The following is a 17,289-nucleotide window of genomic DNA, read 5'->3' as shown; positions in this document are numbered from 1 at the left end:
AGGGGGATTGCTCTGATTAAAGAGCAGGGGAGCTTCAGAGACCTGCCTCGCACCTGGGGAGTGTTTGAGCTCTGAATGCTCTTCCAGGAGCTGGGCTGAGGGGTTTGTTTTTGCTATCCTGCTCTGTCTGGTCAGACTGAGCAGATGTAACTTGAGGGCTGGCTCTGAGCAAGATGGCTGTGCGCAGTCCTGAGTCCATGGAAAAGCCAGATATGGCTAGCCCCAGAGCAAGAAGCAGAGAGACTCTGTCAGAAAGGTGTTACCAGAGTGGCTGAGCTCCCTTGGGTAAGTTGCTGGGAGCTGAGTATTTTCTTGGGAGGGGTGGGGAGGGGGAGAAAAGGTTCCCCTTACTTAGGGCAAGGGGAAACTGAGGCAGAGAAAGGTGCCATGGCAGGTCTGAGGCAGGGCTGGGTGCAGAGGTCTCTGTTGTGTCCCAGCTCCAACGACTGAGGGCTTTTTGCAAATATACAGTGGCTATTTCTGTGCAGGCTTGTCAGGTCACTGCTGCTGGGTTGGACCTGCTCCCTTTGAGCCTGGACAGTGCGGATCCACTGCCTGCTCTGGCCCCAGGACTGGGGCACCCCGAGGGCAGCTGTGGGGCAACCCCGGGGGAGGCCATACAGAGCTGCTTTGCGGACTTCACCCCCGCCTCCTGTGTGACTTGCTCCAGTGATTAATGATGCTGGCTGTTTAAAAACCTGGTGCCTCATTTGCAGTCTAAACTTGTCTGGTTGCAGGCTCCAGCCAGGGGCTGTTTATCTCCATGTGCGGACTCTTGAGGTGGGCACCGTGTGGGAAGGGGTGGGTGCTCACCCGGGGGTGCAGGATGAGCCTGGCCATTGCTGGCTGTGGCATCTTGCAGGGATCTTGCTGCTCCTGGGGGAAGGGGTCTTTCCCTTTAGAGGTGTTGCAGGGCCCCACTGGGAAACCCCAGGCCCCAAGGATACCCCAGCAAAACACTTTTTTGGTGGTAAATCAGGGCTGTGCTTGGATGGCTATGCAAACAAAGGTGCAAAAGGGGATACTGTGAGGTTGCAGGGTCTGAGGGTGAAGACCTGGAGGCACAGTTGCATGGTCCTAGAAATGAAATCCCTCTGTCCTGTGTTGGGCTCAGACCACTCGCTTGCCCAGGCAGTGAGCTCCAGCAGCCCAGGGTGCCCCCTGGAGCAACACTGGGCTGGGAGCAAGGGAGAATCCCGTTTTATCTGAGGCTCGGCAGCCTCTTCCCCTTCTTTTGAGTGCTTTCCTCCAGCCCCCTCCAGGCAGGCTTTCCTGCAAGAGAGAGGGTGTGATGGGAGGGAGACACCAAAAGGGCAGCCAACACGGTCTGTGACTCTGTCACCAGATCTGGGACATACAAGTGCTGTAAGCCCAAAGTCGGCTGCCTGCATGGAGAAAGAGCCTTACTGCTGGCTCCCTTCTTGGGGTACTGCCATACTGAAACAGCCACTTCCTTTCGCAGCTGCAAAATCCTTGCTCCTGCTTGTGGCAGGGGCCAACTGTGCAGTTCTTCTCCAGGCTCTAGGGTGTCTTGGGTGCTAGGTACGAGGGGGGTACACGATCCCATGAGCTGACTGGTGAAGAGTATGTTGTGTGTGACACCAAAAATGAGCAGGATGTGTGTGCTGAAGCAGCAGTTACTTTTTAACTGGCCTTTCAGGTTGCAACATGAATGAGGCATCTCAAAATACCATGTTTCTTGCCTGTGTGACTCGTGCGGTGCAAATATGGCAGAAACCAAGCCTTAGCTTAGTTGTTTCAGGGTGTCTTTCCTTTGCTGCTGAAGTGCGGTAGGGTCCCCTAGAAGTGGCTCTCAGTTAAGCAGGGAAGTGCAGACTGTTGTCATCATCAATATCCAAAACACTTTAGGTTTGAGACTGGGGCTTGCACTCCATATCTTGAGTGTGCTACATGCTTGAACCCAATGCTGCCTAGTGACGGGGACAGCTGGAGCCAAGCTGCTGGTGAACCTGGGTTTTCTGCAGTGATGTTACCAGCTCTTCACGGGCTCTGCAGTGATGCCTGTGCCTTGTTTCCCCCCGCTAGCTGCTCTGTGTGGGCTGTGAGCATACACCTGGCAGGTTCTGTACCGGGTTAGGGCTGCGGCTTGCCTGCTTCCCAGGCCTTGGGCACCAGGATGCCCTGATGCCTTCAGCAGGGAGCCCCTTCGCAGCAGGGTCTGCTGTGAGGCCTGGCAAGGGTTAATGCAGAAACCCCACGCCCCCTTTGACGGAGTCAGACCAACCTCGCCAAATTTGAAAAGGCATCCGGGGCTGAGTGTGCGCCCTGGGCGCAAAGAGCAGCGCTGGCCCCGGACCCCCTATGCAAGCGGCAGCAGCAGCCAGGGCTCAGTTTGCAGAGGGAACTGGGCTTCCCCTTGAGAGCCAGAGCAGCAGCCCCTGTGCCAGGGGCACCTCTGCCCCCCTGGTCCCAAGCTCCTGGGCCACCTCCACCTCGTCAGCTCCCCTTGCGACCCCGCAGTGGGGAGGTGCGGGGGCCTCGCGGCTTTGTGCTGAGTAAGAGGAAAGGGGGTGTGTGAGGAAAACCTTATTCCCGCAAAAATGCGGTTTGCTCTTTTCTTGTCCTGGTGCTGCTGCCTGCATGGATGCGCGCTAGGGACTGGCTTCCTCTATCAATTCCCAACATCAACCCTGCAGCACAACTACCCAGAACAGAGCTCGGGCTCCCCGGGCAGCGGCTTCACCAGTCGCCGGTGAGTAAGATCGGGTCTGAGCAGCGGGACAGCAAAATCGCGGTCAGAAATGCTCCCCACCGCTGCCTGGACTGGCGTTTTGGTCCCCGAGGAGGTTGCGAGGGGCTCGTGCTGCTGCTGCACCCCGGGCGAGCATCCTTCCTGGGTGCGGGGTGGACAGTGCCGGGAGCCCTGCTCGGCTGCCCGGGGGCTCCCTACCTGCCTGGGGCAATGTCCCACTGGGGCAGGAGGTGCTGATGGAGCAAGCTCTGACAGGTAAACCCTACAAACCCTTCCCCTCTTGCCTCCCCCAGCCCACTGGGGATGGCAGCTTGGCCTTGCCAGGGCCACGGGGCAGTGTGTCACCGTGCTGTGTGGAGCCAGGGTTTTAAACCCTCCTGAGCTGGGACGTTGGGGATGCCGGCAGAGGGAACTGTTACAGCCCCTGGCTGTGAAGAAAACTTGTTCAGCTCAACAAAGGAAAGACCTTAATTACAGATCTCTATTCAAGAGCTGCAGCTTTCAAATAGCTGTTTAGAACCAAACCTCCCACTCCTCTCCTTCCCCCTGCCCCAAGCCCGTTTCTCGTAAACTTAATGTAAATCAGTTTTGATTTACTGCATCTTGCTGCTTCAATAGAGCAAACAATTTAGACTCCCCCCTCCCCTCTGTTTTCTCTGGGTATTTCTCTAGAGGTGAAACAGCTGTTCAGATGAATGAGCCGCACTGTATAAAGTAAGAGAGTGGCTTAACCTGATTCCAGTTGTTCTTAAATTTCACGATTTTTTTCCAGCAGTTCCCTTAAATGGGGACTTGGGCATTTAATATTCAGGGCTCGTCTGTCTTGTCTGTACCCCTCCCCACTCCCCCCATGCTAATGCCTAGCGTGCGTGCGTTAGGCTGCCGTGGAGGAGGGTTTAGGCTAGCATAGCATATTTGGGCTTGGAATTGGGATAAGGCATCTACACAATGGGTCTGCACCAGTGTGTCGCGGAAGTAGAAGAGTGGGCGCTATCCTGGTGCGTTGCACGGTTTTCACATATGGTGCATATTTTGTCTCAAAGTGGGGGCGGCTTTGTTTGCTGGCCTGTCAAACAGGCCTCAGTCTGTAGGGGGTGTGATGTTAAACTACAGTAACTGTCAAAGGGTTTGAAACAGCAGAAAATTATAGGAGAGTAATGGGATAAACCTATCCCAGCTGGCTCTGCTCCAAGGAACCCCCTTCCCAAAGCATGAGTTGCAATGAGAACCACATGTCATTTGTCTTACATATCTATTAGCCTGCAGATCTTTGTTCAGAGCTACCACGCTTACATGAGTATGTGCTGCATCTCTGCTCACGAAAGACCTTCCCCGATTCACGCTCTTACGTGATTTTCCCATGTGTCGGTTGTTTGGATAGCTGACACTTTGTCAGGGGAATATATCCCTCTCCAAGTCTATAAAGTGCTGTATAAAACCGTCTAAAGTGGATTTAAAGAGTGATGTAGGGAAAGCTGGTAGAATTTTTGTCCAGGGGAACTTTGCCATGTGAGAATCTCTGATTCTGGCTTAAAGCAGAGGAGGAAAAAAAAAAAAAGTTCGAAGGGAGGGAAAATCACCAGTGGAAGTTTTGAAATAAAGATTCAAGTGCTTAGTCAAATATCACATGTTGAAGCAATCTCTGTATGTTTAGAATTTCCCACTGAATGGTGAAGTTTTGTTGTTGGAAAATGTCTAACAAAAAACTTCATTTCCTGATGGGAAAATCTGTGTGGGAAAACTTTACCCAGCAACAATGTTGGCCCTTTGGGGGAGCCTCCTGCAGGGTACAGTTTCAGGTTGGGATAGCTGTGCTCTTCTGGATTTAATATGGTGCTGGATGAAGAATGAGGTTTTTTGCTCTTAAATCTGACATTGATCTGTGTGGATGTGAAGCACTTTCTCAGGAGGACTGCATCAGGCTGGTATAGGTTATTGTTTACATTGTTCATTGTCCCTTTTCCCATCTAAACTGGGGATCTTAAGAGCAGCTGAATTGTTATGTTAAGCAGTGGCAGCTGCATCAGAATAGAGTCTATCTCTACCCTGAGGAGGCTGCAGTGGACAGAAGATGGGTAGGTGATAGCTGTTAATGGCACTACATAGCTGTTCCCACTTTCCACTCGGCGGCCTTCCCAATGTGTGCTGTGTACAGTGACTTCTGGCACTTTTCCTGGATGCCTTCTGCCAAGTATAAACAGGCCAGAGCTTTGGAGGTTGCTACTGCAGCTCCAGGTTTTGGTAAGCTGCAGCAGTTTTCTGATCTGTGCTGATGCAGTGCTCTACAGCTGACATCTTTCCTTGACGTAAGACACACCCTGTTCTTGCAGTTGGCTTTTTCTGTCCTTGATCAGCATGTGAAGACATGATAGAGCTGTCTAGGAATCTGCTATCAAAATTTTTTAACTAACTTGTCACAAAAGTTGTATTTCCCTAAGAAAAAATTTGCTGGAATTCTTTCTTTTCTTATTAGAAAACAATTCCAAACTCAGCCTGCAACCTGGACAGCAAGGACTGAATTAGCTACTATCTTAGAGATGGGCTTCCAGGGCTCTAAGGACTGCCAAGCTCTTTATCCCCCAGACAACTGGGGCCTTGGATGGTGTGAAAAGCCTTTGTGGGGGGGGGAGAAATTGGCAGGGGGAAGCATAATTCACATAGCTCATAATGAAATTCTGCATTACTTATTCTGGTGGAAATGTTGCTTGCTTGTTTCTTTTCTTTTTTTTCTTTTCTTTCTTTTTTTCTTTTCTTAAAGTGAAAATTCAAGCTTCTGGTTGGCTTTAGTGATAGATCCTGTCTGTTAGACCTAAGAAACTCCCAGTCTGCCTTTGCATGTGCTTGAAATGCTATGAACTTCTCTAGGGCATGTATAAGCAATGATGACTCAAATCAACCAGTGGTGTTCGTTGGCATTGTATATATTGTAGCAGCCTCACTGTTTTGTTTGAAATTCATGTCAATACATAGGTTTCTAACTTGCTACCATGTTAAGGCACTGCGAATGGGAAGTGGATCTTACCCAAAGCGTAGGAACGAAGGGGCCGTGTTTCCAATGGAATCGTTGGCGCTATTAACCAGACTATACTGGTAGTTATGATTTGGTACCTGCTTATTTTGATAGTAGTTGGATAGATAGGACGTTTTAATGGTGGTTCGTAGTGCTTGCTATGGCGGGGATGCTTCTTGAGGATGGGTGTGGAGAGGAAGGTAGTATCAATCAGTGGAAATCTGTAAGTGCAACTTCTGGTCACTAGAGATGGGTTTCAAAACAGAAAACTAGATGGCATCACCCACTTCTTGTCCCATGCCTGCTTCAGAGACCAGAGCACAACCAAGGTGGGGAGACCTGTGTTCTAGCTGTGGCTCTGCTGATGATTTGCTCCATGTCAGAGGGCACATCACTTTGCCCTGGATTCAGTGGAACAAGTAAAAATATTTTGTATGCTGCTTTGAAGTAGGAGAGATGTTTTTTTAAACTGACATCAGCTTTCCTGTACTCTATCCTGTCTTATTTCCCTCCCTGAATAAAACTGATGTGTTAATGCTTTCATGTGTGTGGATGATTCTTGAAATATGCTGTTAATTATCTTGTGAAACAGGCGATCTTCTAATAGGTGACTTGAACTGCTGCTGGCTTTCAAGATCAAGAAGTTTGGAGTGGATCTATTAAAGGTAGATCTGTTCTCTTCAGAGTGGCTGTGTACATTATACCTGTCCTATAAGCTGCACCTTTGCTAGACTTCAAGTTTGCCTCTCCTGTGTGTTTGAAGGACTGTGTTGAACTACGCTGTAATGCAATAAACTCATCTTCAGCCTGTTAGGCTTAGTGTTGTTAAATAAGTGGGTTTCTCTATGTGAAAGAAGCCTGTTCTTGTTATTACAAGGTGGTCTATAAATCAGTATCCTGATTTATGTAGTCTGTGTAGTGCTTTTAGAACATATTCCTAGCGTTTTCCTGACAGTTGTCTGTTAATTCTGACTTTCCCAGGGAAATACGGTTTGAACATGATTTCAGCCCCAAATTTTGAAGTCCTTGTGGCTCTTAAGTGGGTGTGGAATATGAGACTCAACATACTAGAGCAATGTGGTTCCCTTCCTTTTGCTGAGGAGCTCTTGCTTTCTGAGTCATTCCCTCCATCACCTAATAGCCTACAGCGCTTCATTGCCACAGATCTCTATGGTTTGCTATGGACTGTGCAGGGATGTCTAGCAAGCAAACTGGGATTTGTGTCGTGCTGAGTTCTCTGCGCTAATTCCCCTTTGAAGTGCCCTACCCAGGTAACCAAGAGGTCAGAAGGTCTTAAGCTCATCACCAAACCTTTCAACTATCCGGTGTTTGTTTCCTGCCCTCTTTAGCCATATGATCTTCATCTAACTTGTGGGGTTCAGTGCTGTAGCTTTGCTGTGCAATTAAAACAGTGTGTAAAGGCCTAGCAACACTGGAATGGCTTTGAAATACCAGACATGACTTTAGTTACTGCGCTAAATTGTATTCGTTTAGGAAATCTCCTACTGTCTTGGCTTTCCAGCTGTTTGTGTGAATTGTTTCCTGTCATGTACGTTTCATTTTCCAGCTCTAGAAAGGAAAAGGCAGCAGAGAGGCAAAGCAACGGGTGGCAGTGAACTCGTGCTCTCCTTGGATAAATTAACAAATGTGTCTCTTTCAATAACCCTTAATTGTTCATTTTCTCAAAGCTGAGCTTGTTAGTGTTTTAAACCCTAGATGAAACACACAAGGTTAGGAACTTAACAGCTTTACTTGGCGGAGTAGTTTTGTGACACTTGGATCACAGACTGCTTACATCTCTGTTTTATCTGATTGGGCTGTGTCTTGATAAAGGGAGAAAAAATTTAAGGATGCCTTTTGGATTTGTAACTAAAATAACTGTTAAAGAATGAAAGCATCGGGTGCTTGTAGGTCTGCTGAATTAGAATAATGGACTGGCTATCAGGCTCTTTCCAGGTTTAGACCTCTGGCATCTCTGGATGTTGAAACAACATTATTCTTTTGTAAAACATAAACTCTCTCTCCTGTGGGGTGATGTTAAAATTCATTGGACTTCATTTCTGCAATATGCTGAAAGCTCTCAAGTCACTTTTAGTTGGAGAGATGTAGTCAGTGCTTAACTCTATCTTCACTGAGACAGAATGTTTATTTTGAGGCTTTAAGCTTAAAGCTAGCCCATGCCAGCTTTGATATCACAGAGAGACTCTAATAAGAATCAGAGCTGCAAAAAAAATTTTTTTTTAAATTAATGTTAGTAACAGGGATATTGTCCTCCAAGTCTTCAACTTTTTATATGATTGAATAGTATTAAAGTTCCTACTTAATGTATATGAACACAATAGGGCACTGATCTGAATTAAAGCCTTTAAGTACTACTACAGAAAGAAAAGAGGGTAGGAACTGTGATGCTGGTCTTTATTGCTTTTGTTCCTTATTTCCCTTTTGGGAAGAAACAATTATTTATGGACTTTCGATTTATTACACTGAATAATGAGCTTGAGATGTTTTGGCTTGTTTGACATCTTTAATTCCCCACCCAGAGATGAACAGATGAGTTAAAGAGTGTGCTTGGGTGAAAGTGTTATCTGTAATGATTTAGGCCTGGGTATTTGAAAATGGCTATATCTGTTTCCTTTTTGAGAGGAAGGGTAAGTGAGAAGCTATTTCAGATCTGAGACCCATTTTCAACTTCTGAAATGGGAAGATCATAGCTCTGGCAAAGCGGGGGGGAAACCCTCTTGTCTCCATTTAAAGGGCTTTCACCCAGAAGCCCACAGGATGCATGCTGTTGAGAGGAATGTTTGAGGCAGCTTGGTGATGTTTAATGTCTGGGATAGATGGGTCTCCTTTTCCATAACTTTATGTTTTCATTCTGTGGTTTATTTGGAAAACCCAGTTCAAGTATCTGCCTCTTAAAATTCAAAATAGTTGACTCTTTAAAAAGAACCCCTTTTTGAAGCTGAGAAGAGAAGGTATCTGTGAGCTTCTTTTATGTAGGACTCTTCCCTTTACTTTCTTGTGGTCTGCTGCATGCCTCTAAGCTGTCCTGTGAGAGCTGAGTAAGACTTGCTTTATTCAGCTATATTCGTCTGCGCTGAGCAAACAAACTATCTGCCCGAACTTTAAAGCTAATGTGAGGTACCACTGTATAGAAACACATACAGTCATGTCCAGTCTTGACACCAGCTTCTATAATCGGATGTCTTTTTAATCACTTCCAACTCTTTCTGCCCCAAGGAGTTGGGTGGAAGTGATATTCTTCTGCAGTATTTATGCTAGTTACAGATGTGTTTACTCAAAACATCTCAGAAATGCCAGCACAATGAACTCGTGAGACAGGGAAATATCCTCTTGCATATGGTCAACCAATTTGTACTGAGTCTGTAGAGTTAGGGCAGGTCCTATTTCTTTGGGGTCTGTTTTTTGTGTACATGTGCTCTAGTGGGGAGCTGTTCTTGTTTCTGCAGGTAAGCAAAACTCAAGCCTACTTTGCATTTCTCAGTGGAATACTTTTTTTTTAAGTAAAGAGAGACTGAACACATGAGGTCGGAAGGAAGTGCCAAATGAAGGCAATGCAGGGAAAGGCATTTTATGAAAGATGTCAGGTAAGGACAGTTTGTGGGATGGACACTGCAGAATTCAGGAAGGGGACACAGCACGTAGGACTGCAGGACCTGTGATGACTTTTCTGCTCTGTGTGAGAAACTGGAATAGGATTCTTCTCGCTGTAGGCATGTGAGATGTTAGAGCTCCTTAGGACTAAGAAGAGGCAGCGGTGTAGGTGTTAAATGAGCTAGATCTCCATCTTGTCCTGTTGTGGTGACCCTGTGAGATGGAGTTTCTCCATTAAGGCATGGCACAGGAACTTCCTTTCTCTGCTTGCCTTGTCCTGTGCCTGGGGTCAGTCACCGTCTGCTCTTTCCCCACAGGACTATGCTTATTCAGCAGTTCAGAAGTGTGGTGCTGGGAGCTTTCAACTTGGTTTGAAATGCTTCTCATCATGAAAAGGCTTGGGGCAGATAGGCTGCTGTGGGTGTTCGGATGACATAACGTCTCCAAGCCTAGTTTCCCATTGGCCTGGTGCTGCGGTGCTTGGTGGGGTGTGGTAGCCCTGAACGGAAGGGCAGACATTTCTTTTTGCTGTGTTCTGCTTAGCCCTTATTAAACTCAGATGTTTCTAACCCGTTCCTCCAGGCTGTCATTATTGCTGTAAACACAGCAGAGGACAGTGAGCTCTTTCAGATCCTCATCTGAGGCAGCACTGGGTGACAGCTCTACTAGGATCTGCTTGTGTGTGTGTGTGGAGGGGGTTCTGTCATGAATTTAACGCTGCAACCCAAGGGAGGTTCTGCTAATGTTTTCTCCAGGGGAAAAAGATTATTTATCTTCTGATGCCACTTCTCTGCCCCTCAGTTTGCTTAAGTTACTGTCTCTCTTCTCATCTGATTCTCTTTTCTGTTTCCCCAGAACTGTTCTGGTTTTTGCCTCCCTGTTCAATGTGGGCCGTCTGGCTGCTTGTATCATCACTATATCTTATCCAAACTTGGAGCTGTTCACATTTTCAGGTGGCAGTGAAAGTGATGCCAGCTAAACTATGGTTTCAGTTGCTGTGCTGAGATGACTAAAACTCTTCTCCTAGAAGGTGATGCTTAGGTCGGGCTGTCAGCAGCTCCTGTGTTAAAGCCGTATGTGTTCCTGATTTACTATGCGACTCACAGAAATTTTTCTTTTGGCCTTTCTTCCTTTTTGTTAAGGGAAAAAGGGATAAGAGACTCCCATAGTAACAGGTTCTTAGATGCTTCCTACCTCCCTCCTATCAAGTCCACTTTGCACAATGCAAGCTACCGTATCCCCTTCAAGTGTTGCTTATGAATCCTCAGTACCTGTAAATACAAGACCGTTAACTTTGAAGTGTAACCAGGCTATTTCTAACCTTCTCATATATAAATCTTCAAGAATTGTTGTATCTCTGGCAATTCTCCTTATGAATCTCAAATTTCTGTCCATTTAATATCATTCTGTTTTGGGCTGAGAAATTCTTGACCCTGCAAGTTACCACAGCTGCTTTGTGCATAGTATCTGGCTTGGCGTGAGCTGCCTTCCTACAAGATTTCTGAGAATCTCTAATCTTACCTGTATGACTTGTTCTTGTGACACTCTTGCGTCTACCTCTAATTTTGCGTGCCCTGTTATAAATTGAGCTAAAGATTCTGGTTCTAATCTGCTAGGAGCTAAGCTAGATGTTAGGAAGATCACTGCCATTTCACTGCTGTATTTGGCCACTGGATGCTAGATTTCTCTTTGGAGATCTGGGCTATCCTAAGGCATTTTGAAGGTGGGCTGCTCTATTACTAGGTACTTCAAATCGGGCCCTTTGAGTCTCTGGCTTGGTTTAAACTGCCCTTGAAGAGTTTCTGGCACATGGGAGGTACAGAGAGCTTTTGTCATTTGGTATTCCTCATCCCTGGGAAAACAGATTTAATTAATGCTCATTGCAGCTTTGAGGGGAACTTTTTATACTGTTTTTAATGAACTTTAAGCTAAAATGGCAGGGATCCTGAGAACTGAGCTGTCAGCTTGGGTCTGTCATTGGCACTAGCAGTACAGGATGGAGAAAATTGATACTCTTAAGCTTCAGTATTTCAGCATGGCAAACTCCGCTAACCTAAACACTTAGGGGGAGTTGCATTCTTTGGTATGCCTAATCTCTGATTTTTGTTAAACATGCATTCCTGCCAGAACTTTATTGGACAGAGCATTAGTGACCAGCTGGGCAAGTGACCCTGGCTTTTCTGGTCGGCAAAGGAATTCAGATTCCGAGGAGTCCAGCTTCTCATGTGCAGCTTAAAATGATCTGGATTTAGTTGCTTTTAATTATCAGCTGGCTGATTCATGAGGCTTTGTTTTTCCATCCTCTCCCTGAGCAAATGGACTGCTCCCTTGAACACTCAGTGTATATTCTATAGAACAGCACGATGTCTGGGAATTGAGACTTGTAAGTTCTCCCTTATTTTCCCTGAATAAAATGGGAATAGTAATACTTCCCTTTGTGGAAGGGAAGACTCTGGGGAGCACTTTGTGAGGGTGTGGTTAGATCTTAGATGGAAAGCTGCAAAATCCAGAGTGTTGTATGTGAATGTATGCACAAGTTTATAATAAATCTATGAATGATAATACTTGGCACTTGTATAAACTCCCACTCTTGCAGAATAGAGGTCAGCGTGCTCCTTGTTTCATGTACATCTCTGAGCCTGGAGGGCTGCAATTAGTCTTTGGGAGATAGTTTTTGACCTTAGCAGAGAAGGGTTTAGTGGGGAGGCTGAGAGAGACAGGACTGAAGGGGAGGGAGGTGCTGGGTGGGAGAGGCTGGAGCAAACAGCAGCAGAGGGTAGAGTGGTGGCACTGGTTGTGGTGCTTTCCTCTCCCCTTGTGCCTTGAATGGGCTGTGGGAGGCTGGATGCGTTGTGTGACCATGGAAGCAGCACTGACCCGTGGGCATGCGATGAGAAACTGTCACCTCAACAGCTGTTGCTACCGCACAATAGCAGCCTTTGGGCAAAGGCCGGTCTGGGGTATGATGCTGCAAAGTTCCTCTGTTCCCATGCAGCGTCTGATTATAGCAGAAGAGCAGAAAAGACAAGTTGGCTCTGTAGGATGTTACAGCACTTGGCTTAATGCTGCTGTAAATCAGCGTAACCTGCAGCAAATATATTGTCTCCCTGCAGTGTATTTCAGGATACAGCACTGAGCCAAATAGTTTAAACTATCGCACAGTAAAATGCTGTCTCTTGGGCTGCTGTTACTGGAAGTCACTAATGTATATCACAAATGATACAAAAATTTTGGATTAGAAAATTGTAGGAATTCCTAGGCTGTAGGCCTGTGGATAAGGCTTGAATGACTACACACTGCAAGCAGAAATAATAAGATCCTACTTTGCCAAGCCCCGGAAAAATACTTGATTCCTGATAGTGTAATTAAAAGTCTGCTTAAACCTCTTCAAGACCTCTGCAACAAAACCCATTGGAAATTTATTGCAAGAACTGCAGCAACATACTCATTTGCTTGGGTAATGTCCTTTGAAACAGTCAAGCTCTCTAATTATGTCCTTCAGTCCCTGCCAAGTGGTTATTGGCATCTGAACTAGAAGGTTTTCAAAGCAGCATCTAGAAATGACCTTAGAATTCTGCTGAAATTGAACTTTCAGCTCCCAGGTACCTTTTGGAGAAGTTGCTTCTTAATCTTTGGGAAGATAAGGATGAAGTTATATCCATTGGTAAGGGGCTGGGAAGGGAGGAGAGAGGGAAGAAGTGGGAATGACAGGAATTGTCACAGCTTGTGAGCTGAATGCAGTGAGAAGGTGGATTGGTTTGTGCTGGACGCTTCAACTGGCTTGTGCCTTGGTTGAACCTAGAAGTCAGCTTGTGCTGCCTGCACATGTGGGTTATTGAGTTGTATCTGAACACCCCTCTGTGGCCTAGAGAGAGAGACAGGGCTCCCTTTGCAGGGCACCTCCATTGACTCTGACTTTTTTTTTTTTTTTTTTTTTTTTTTTTTTTTTTTTTTTTTTTTTTGGACTGAATTTCCACGCTCCCCACATAGATATGTCTCATCTATTGCCAGTAATAATTGAACAGGCTGTACCCATGTCAGCTGCAAGGGGAGGCGGTTCAGTAGTTATTCTCTGTCACTCCCTGTTCTGAGATCTTGTTCAATTAAAACCTTTTGACTTTTTTTTTGTATGTGAGAGAAGTTTCAGCTGAAACTCATCCTTGTTTGTTCTGCCGCAAGAAGTGTGTGATGTGTGTGTCACAGCCATTTAATTTGAATTTTGGCACTAATATGTGCTATGAATATTGGTGTTCGGTGGGTTCACTGGTATACGGCCTCCTTATACGCTCCTTGTGAAGTGGTCAAGTGAGCACTGCCATGATGGGTGACAGCTGCTGCCTTTGCCTGAAGGGTGGCTGTATTTTGCTGAAATACTGCATGTAAAAATTCCCCCAAACTGCAATGGAAGGTTGTAGAGGAAAACCTTCAATTTATGTATGTGTAGAGGGGGGAAAAAAGCACAGACAAGTTTTTTTAGTTGTGATGTACAAAGACTGCTTGCATATACGCTTAGCATAATAATACTTTGTAGACAGTTTTTGAACAGCCATGTGTCATTCACAGGCTTCCTGGTTTGCAAATATATGCTGCTCTTCCCAAACTGACTATAAGAAAGATAGCAGAAAAACATAAAACAACTGTTAGCCATCAATAAAATTCAGGTTATAACTGTCTGTTTTAAAAGAAGTCTTATCCTTCATGCTTTTCTCCTTCGTGTTACTCTATTCAGCCTCCAAACATCCTGCTTTTGGAGAAATCTGTGTAAATTTGAGGGGGGGAAATGTCAGCTGTCTTTAATGTCTTTGCCTTGAATTTGCCACAAGCTGCTGCAAGTAGTATGTGTCTAAAGTGGGATGTGGGTGTTGCATTCTCTCTGCACGCAGAGGCTGAGACTCTTCCCACCAATACCTCTAAATATTTCCATTCGTAGAGGTGGGGAGAGGGTTGCCTGCTAAGCCTTTTCTTTAGGAGCGTGGGTCATTTATGTGGCTAACTTTGCCCTCTTACCAAATTCATGGTTAAAAGTATGTTGTGGAATTTCCCACTTTGCCTTGGTGGGGAAAGTTAGGTTGTCCTTCCTTTTTGCATTGGCAGGTAATTTCAAACTTAAACCAAAACAATCCCCCTTTCCCCCCCCACCCCAAATGGTATATAATGAATTTTGCCATATTTGATAATTCCTCACAGAATAGTGCAAGAATTTTTCTGGCCAACTGTCTGTCTATCTCCTTCGGACCCCCTGCTGTCACCTCTCTGGCTCAATGCTGCTTTCTTCCCATCCGGTTTCTCACATGTGTACTCGGGAATGTTTCAAAGCAGTGTTATCATTCCTAAAGAATCTACTGTGCGTGCACAGGCTATGGGGCTTTTGCTTTCGGCTGTTATTACTTGGCCAAACCAAATCCATTTTCCACCTGGATACCCAAATGTAGATCTTCTCCCTCAAGACCATCTCCTTTCCAAATAGAGGCTTCCAAAGCACTGAGGTGCTAAAGCAGCTTCTTAGATTGCTCAAGAATTTTTTAATAATAGAGAAAGGTGTTAGTGTTTCTGTTAGGGTGAGAAGGGCTCTCTTTCCCCTACGACCCCGTGAACAAACTAGGTTGCACCAAGGTTTAAGAAGGGAAAATAAATAACTGTTCTTGGCCAGAAATGAGGTATGGAGACTACTTTCAAAATGGTGAAAGCTTAGAAAGCTGTGTCAAAAAGCAAAAGAGCCTTTTTAATTGAAAAAAGGCAAGTAGAGCACTGTTTCTAGATGTCTTCAAATGTTCTATCTATAGGTGTTTAAGTGCAGTGGGCTGCGAGTGATTTAAACATATACCATCTGGTTAAGAGTGAGTTTAAAAGTTGATGAGACAATACAGAGTTTTCACTAGCAGGCGTTTGGGACTACTGTGTGCAGAAGAGCTGATCTACAGCAAATACTATGTAGTTTGGAGCAGCGCAGCCGGCCGAGTGTAAGAGTGTGGGAGTCTGGAGAAAGGTGAGAAGGAGGTTGCTGGTGTAGCAGAATGTGATACGCCTGCAGCTACTGCATCTCAACTGCGTTTCCGCTTTGTGTGGAGGAAGCACTTCATGGCTGGCAACTGGAGAACATTAGGAAAGCATTTTAGGGCAACTCATTACTGTATTTAGGTGGGCACTAAGTGGCTTGAGAGGGAAGCAAGGAAGGGAAAGCTGTAATCACCTAACCACCCATGAGTGTGGATATGTGCTTATAAAGGGTATTGCTAGTGTACTACAGTAAAAATGATTTTCAAAAGCTTTAGGCTGGTTAAGTAGAAACTTGTTAACCTTAAAACTATTGAGACATCCTCCTGCCTTAGCTCGCTGTCTCTAATCTCTCTCCCAACATGCACTTGAATCAATACTGAGTGTTGTAAAGGGCAGACTTAGCTCTCTGATCACACCGCAGATCTCAGTTTTGATCTTCCTACTTCCCTACGCATGAAACTCCCATGGGTGTGACTGGAACAATAGAATTATTTTCCAAATTATTTTTTATTGTAGTAACGCCCAGAACAGCCTTATGGCAGACATGGAATAAAAAGTTTTCAACTTAAATAGCAAATTAACACACAGCCTTTGGGTTTTGTTTTTCAAACTGAGTAACACTTCGAATGCCTGCTACAGAGGTTTTGCAGGACTTTGTTTTTATTGAAGTGGGCGCTCAAAATGGCTCAGCTTGGGGATCTGTGAGCTGGGCAAGCAAAAGTCAGTCTACCTGATCCTGCACAGTGAAGCCCGTTACTTAGAATAACCTGGCATATCAGTAGAGCAGTTACTGGAGGAAAGTGCTTTGCTCTTGAGTGGAGTACAGGCGTGTTAGTATGGCAGAGCTGTCCAAGAAACCGTCCTGGAGTCCCTGCTCCATGTTCTTTCAGCCGGATTCGTTGTGCCTAGTGCAAATGCTGGCGGATGGGTACCTGACCTTGAACTGCCTTGCTAGATGCGAGTGGCTAAGCTGACGCATTGGGAAGGGAAAGAGGGCTTATTGATCTCTAAGCAAGAAAAGTAGATGGGATTTGTCTAGTCTGGCTTATTTCTGGTATCTTACTTCCAGCTCTGGTATAGCAGGCCTGCTCTCCCAGAGTTGCTGCTTGCTGTCTGGTAGAAGACAAGTGCTGTGAAGAATGTAGGTGTGCATGTTCATGCAGGATGGACCAGAGTTTGCTTGTCTGGCACTCTGGAAAGCACTAGGCACCTTAGAAGGTTGTACGGTTTTCTGACAATTTGCACTTGAGGAAAGTGACTGAGGTATTTCATAAATAGAGGATCCTGATTTTTAAGGTATTGCTGACATAATGCTGTGTCTGCGTATCGCAACCTCTGTGGCTCTTGCTGTTTCTTTAGCTGGTACAAAGAGCATGCTGTCATGTCTGGCTGTCGGTGTGACATTCATTTGAAATAGGTTATGGTATGAGGGATGCAGAATAAAGCTAAGCCTATGTACTTACTAGGACTTAAACTCTAGACTGAAAGAGATCCACTTGGCTTGTTCAGTCTGGTTCCCCACAAGATGGGCAACCCCACAGCAAATGACTAGTCTAGAAGGGTCTGCAGTGGATTCCCCTGTATACCAGAGCCCAGAAAATACTTTCCAACTTGCTGAACAAATTTAAGACCTAGATTGAACGATGTGATTGTAATGTACCACAGGAAAAGAGAAAGAGAGATAGCAGGTAGAGGAAGTGTTGCTAGCAGAGTTTTGGGTTCTGTTTACGTGACACAGTTGTCCATAAAGGGATTTCCAGTCGTGTTCTAACACTCATGAGTCTGAAGCTGATCCACTTTTCAGTGCCTTGTTTTGGACCCGTTTGTACTGGGAGCTCATGAGACACTGCTCTGAGCATTGACATAATTTGGAAAAACAAATCTATATTGTCTTTAAGATAAAAGGCGATATTTTGTCTGTGGGATCTCTCCTTTGACTTATTCAGTTATTTTAGAT

General features: G+C 45.6%; 1 protein-coding gene across 6 annotated transcripts in view; it reads left to right on the top strand.

Moving 5' to 3' along the window:
- The first annotated feature begins 2,275 nt into the window (after positions 1–2,275).
- COL26A1 (collagen type XXVI alpha 1 chain) overlaps positions 2,276–17,289 on the top strand; it is a 185,261-nt gene continuing 170,247 nt past the window's right edge. For 3 of the 6 annotated variants that reach the window (XM_026107168.2, XM_026107167.2, XM_026107163.2), the window contains exon 1: positions 2,278–2,713. In XM_026107168.2, the coding sequence (XP_025962953.2) occupies positions 2,562–2,713 (152 nt within the window). In that variant the 5' untranslated portion in view covers positions 2,278–2,561. Of the gene's footprint in view, positions 2,714–17,289 lie in introns of all 6 variants that reach the window. The other 3 variants (XM_026107164.2, XM_026107165.2, XM_026107166.2) reach the window with 3 other exon arrangements.

The sequence above is a fragment of the Dromaius novaehollandiae genome, chromosome 19, assembly GCF_036370855.1.
Source record: "Dromaius novaehollandiae isolate bDroNov1 chromosome 19, bDroNov1.hap1, whole genome shotgun sequence".
Classification (NCBI taxonomy): Eukaryota; Metazoa; Chordata; class Aves; order Casuariiformes; family Dromaiidae; genus Dromaius; species Dromaius novaehollandiae.
The sequence above is the reverse complement of the archived record's forward strand: the minus strand, read 5'-3'. Positions and strand labels throughout refer to the sequence as shown.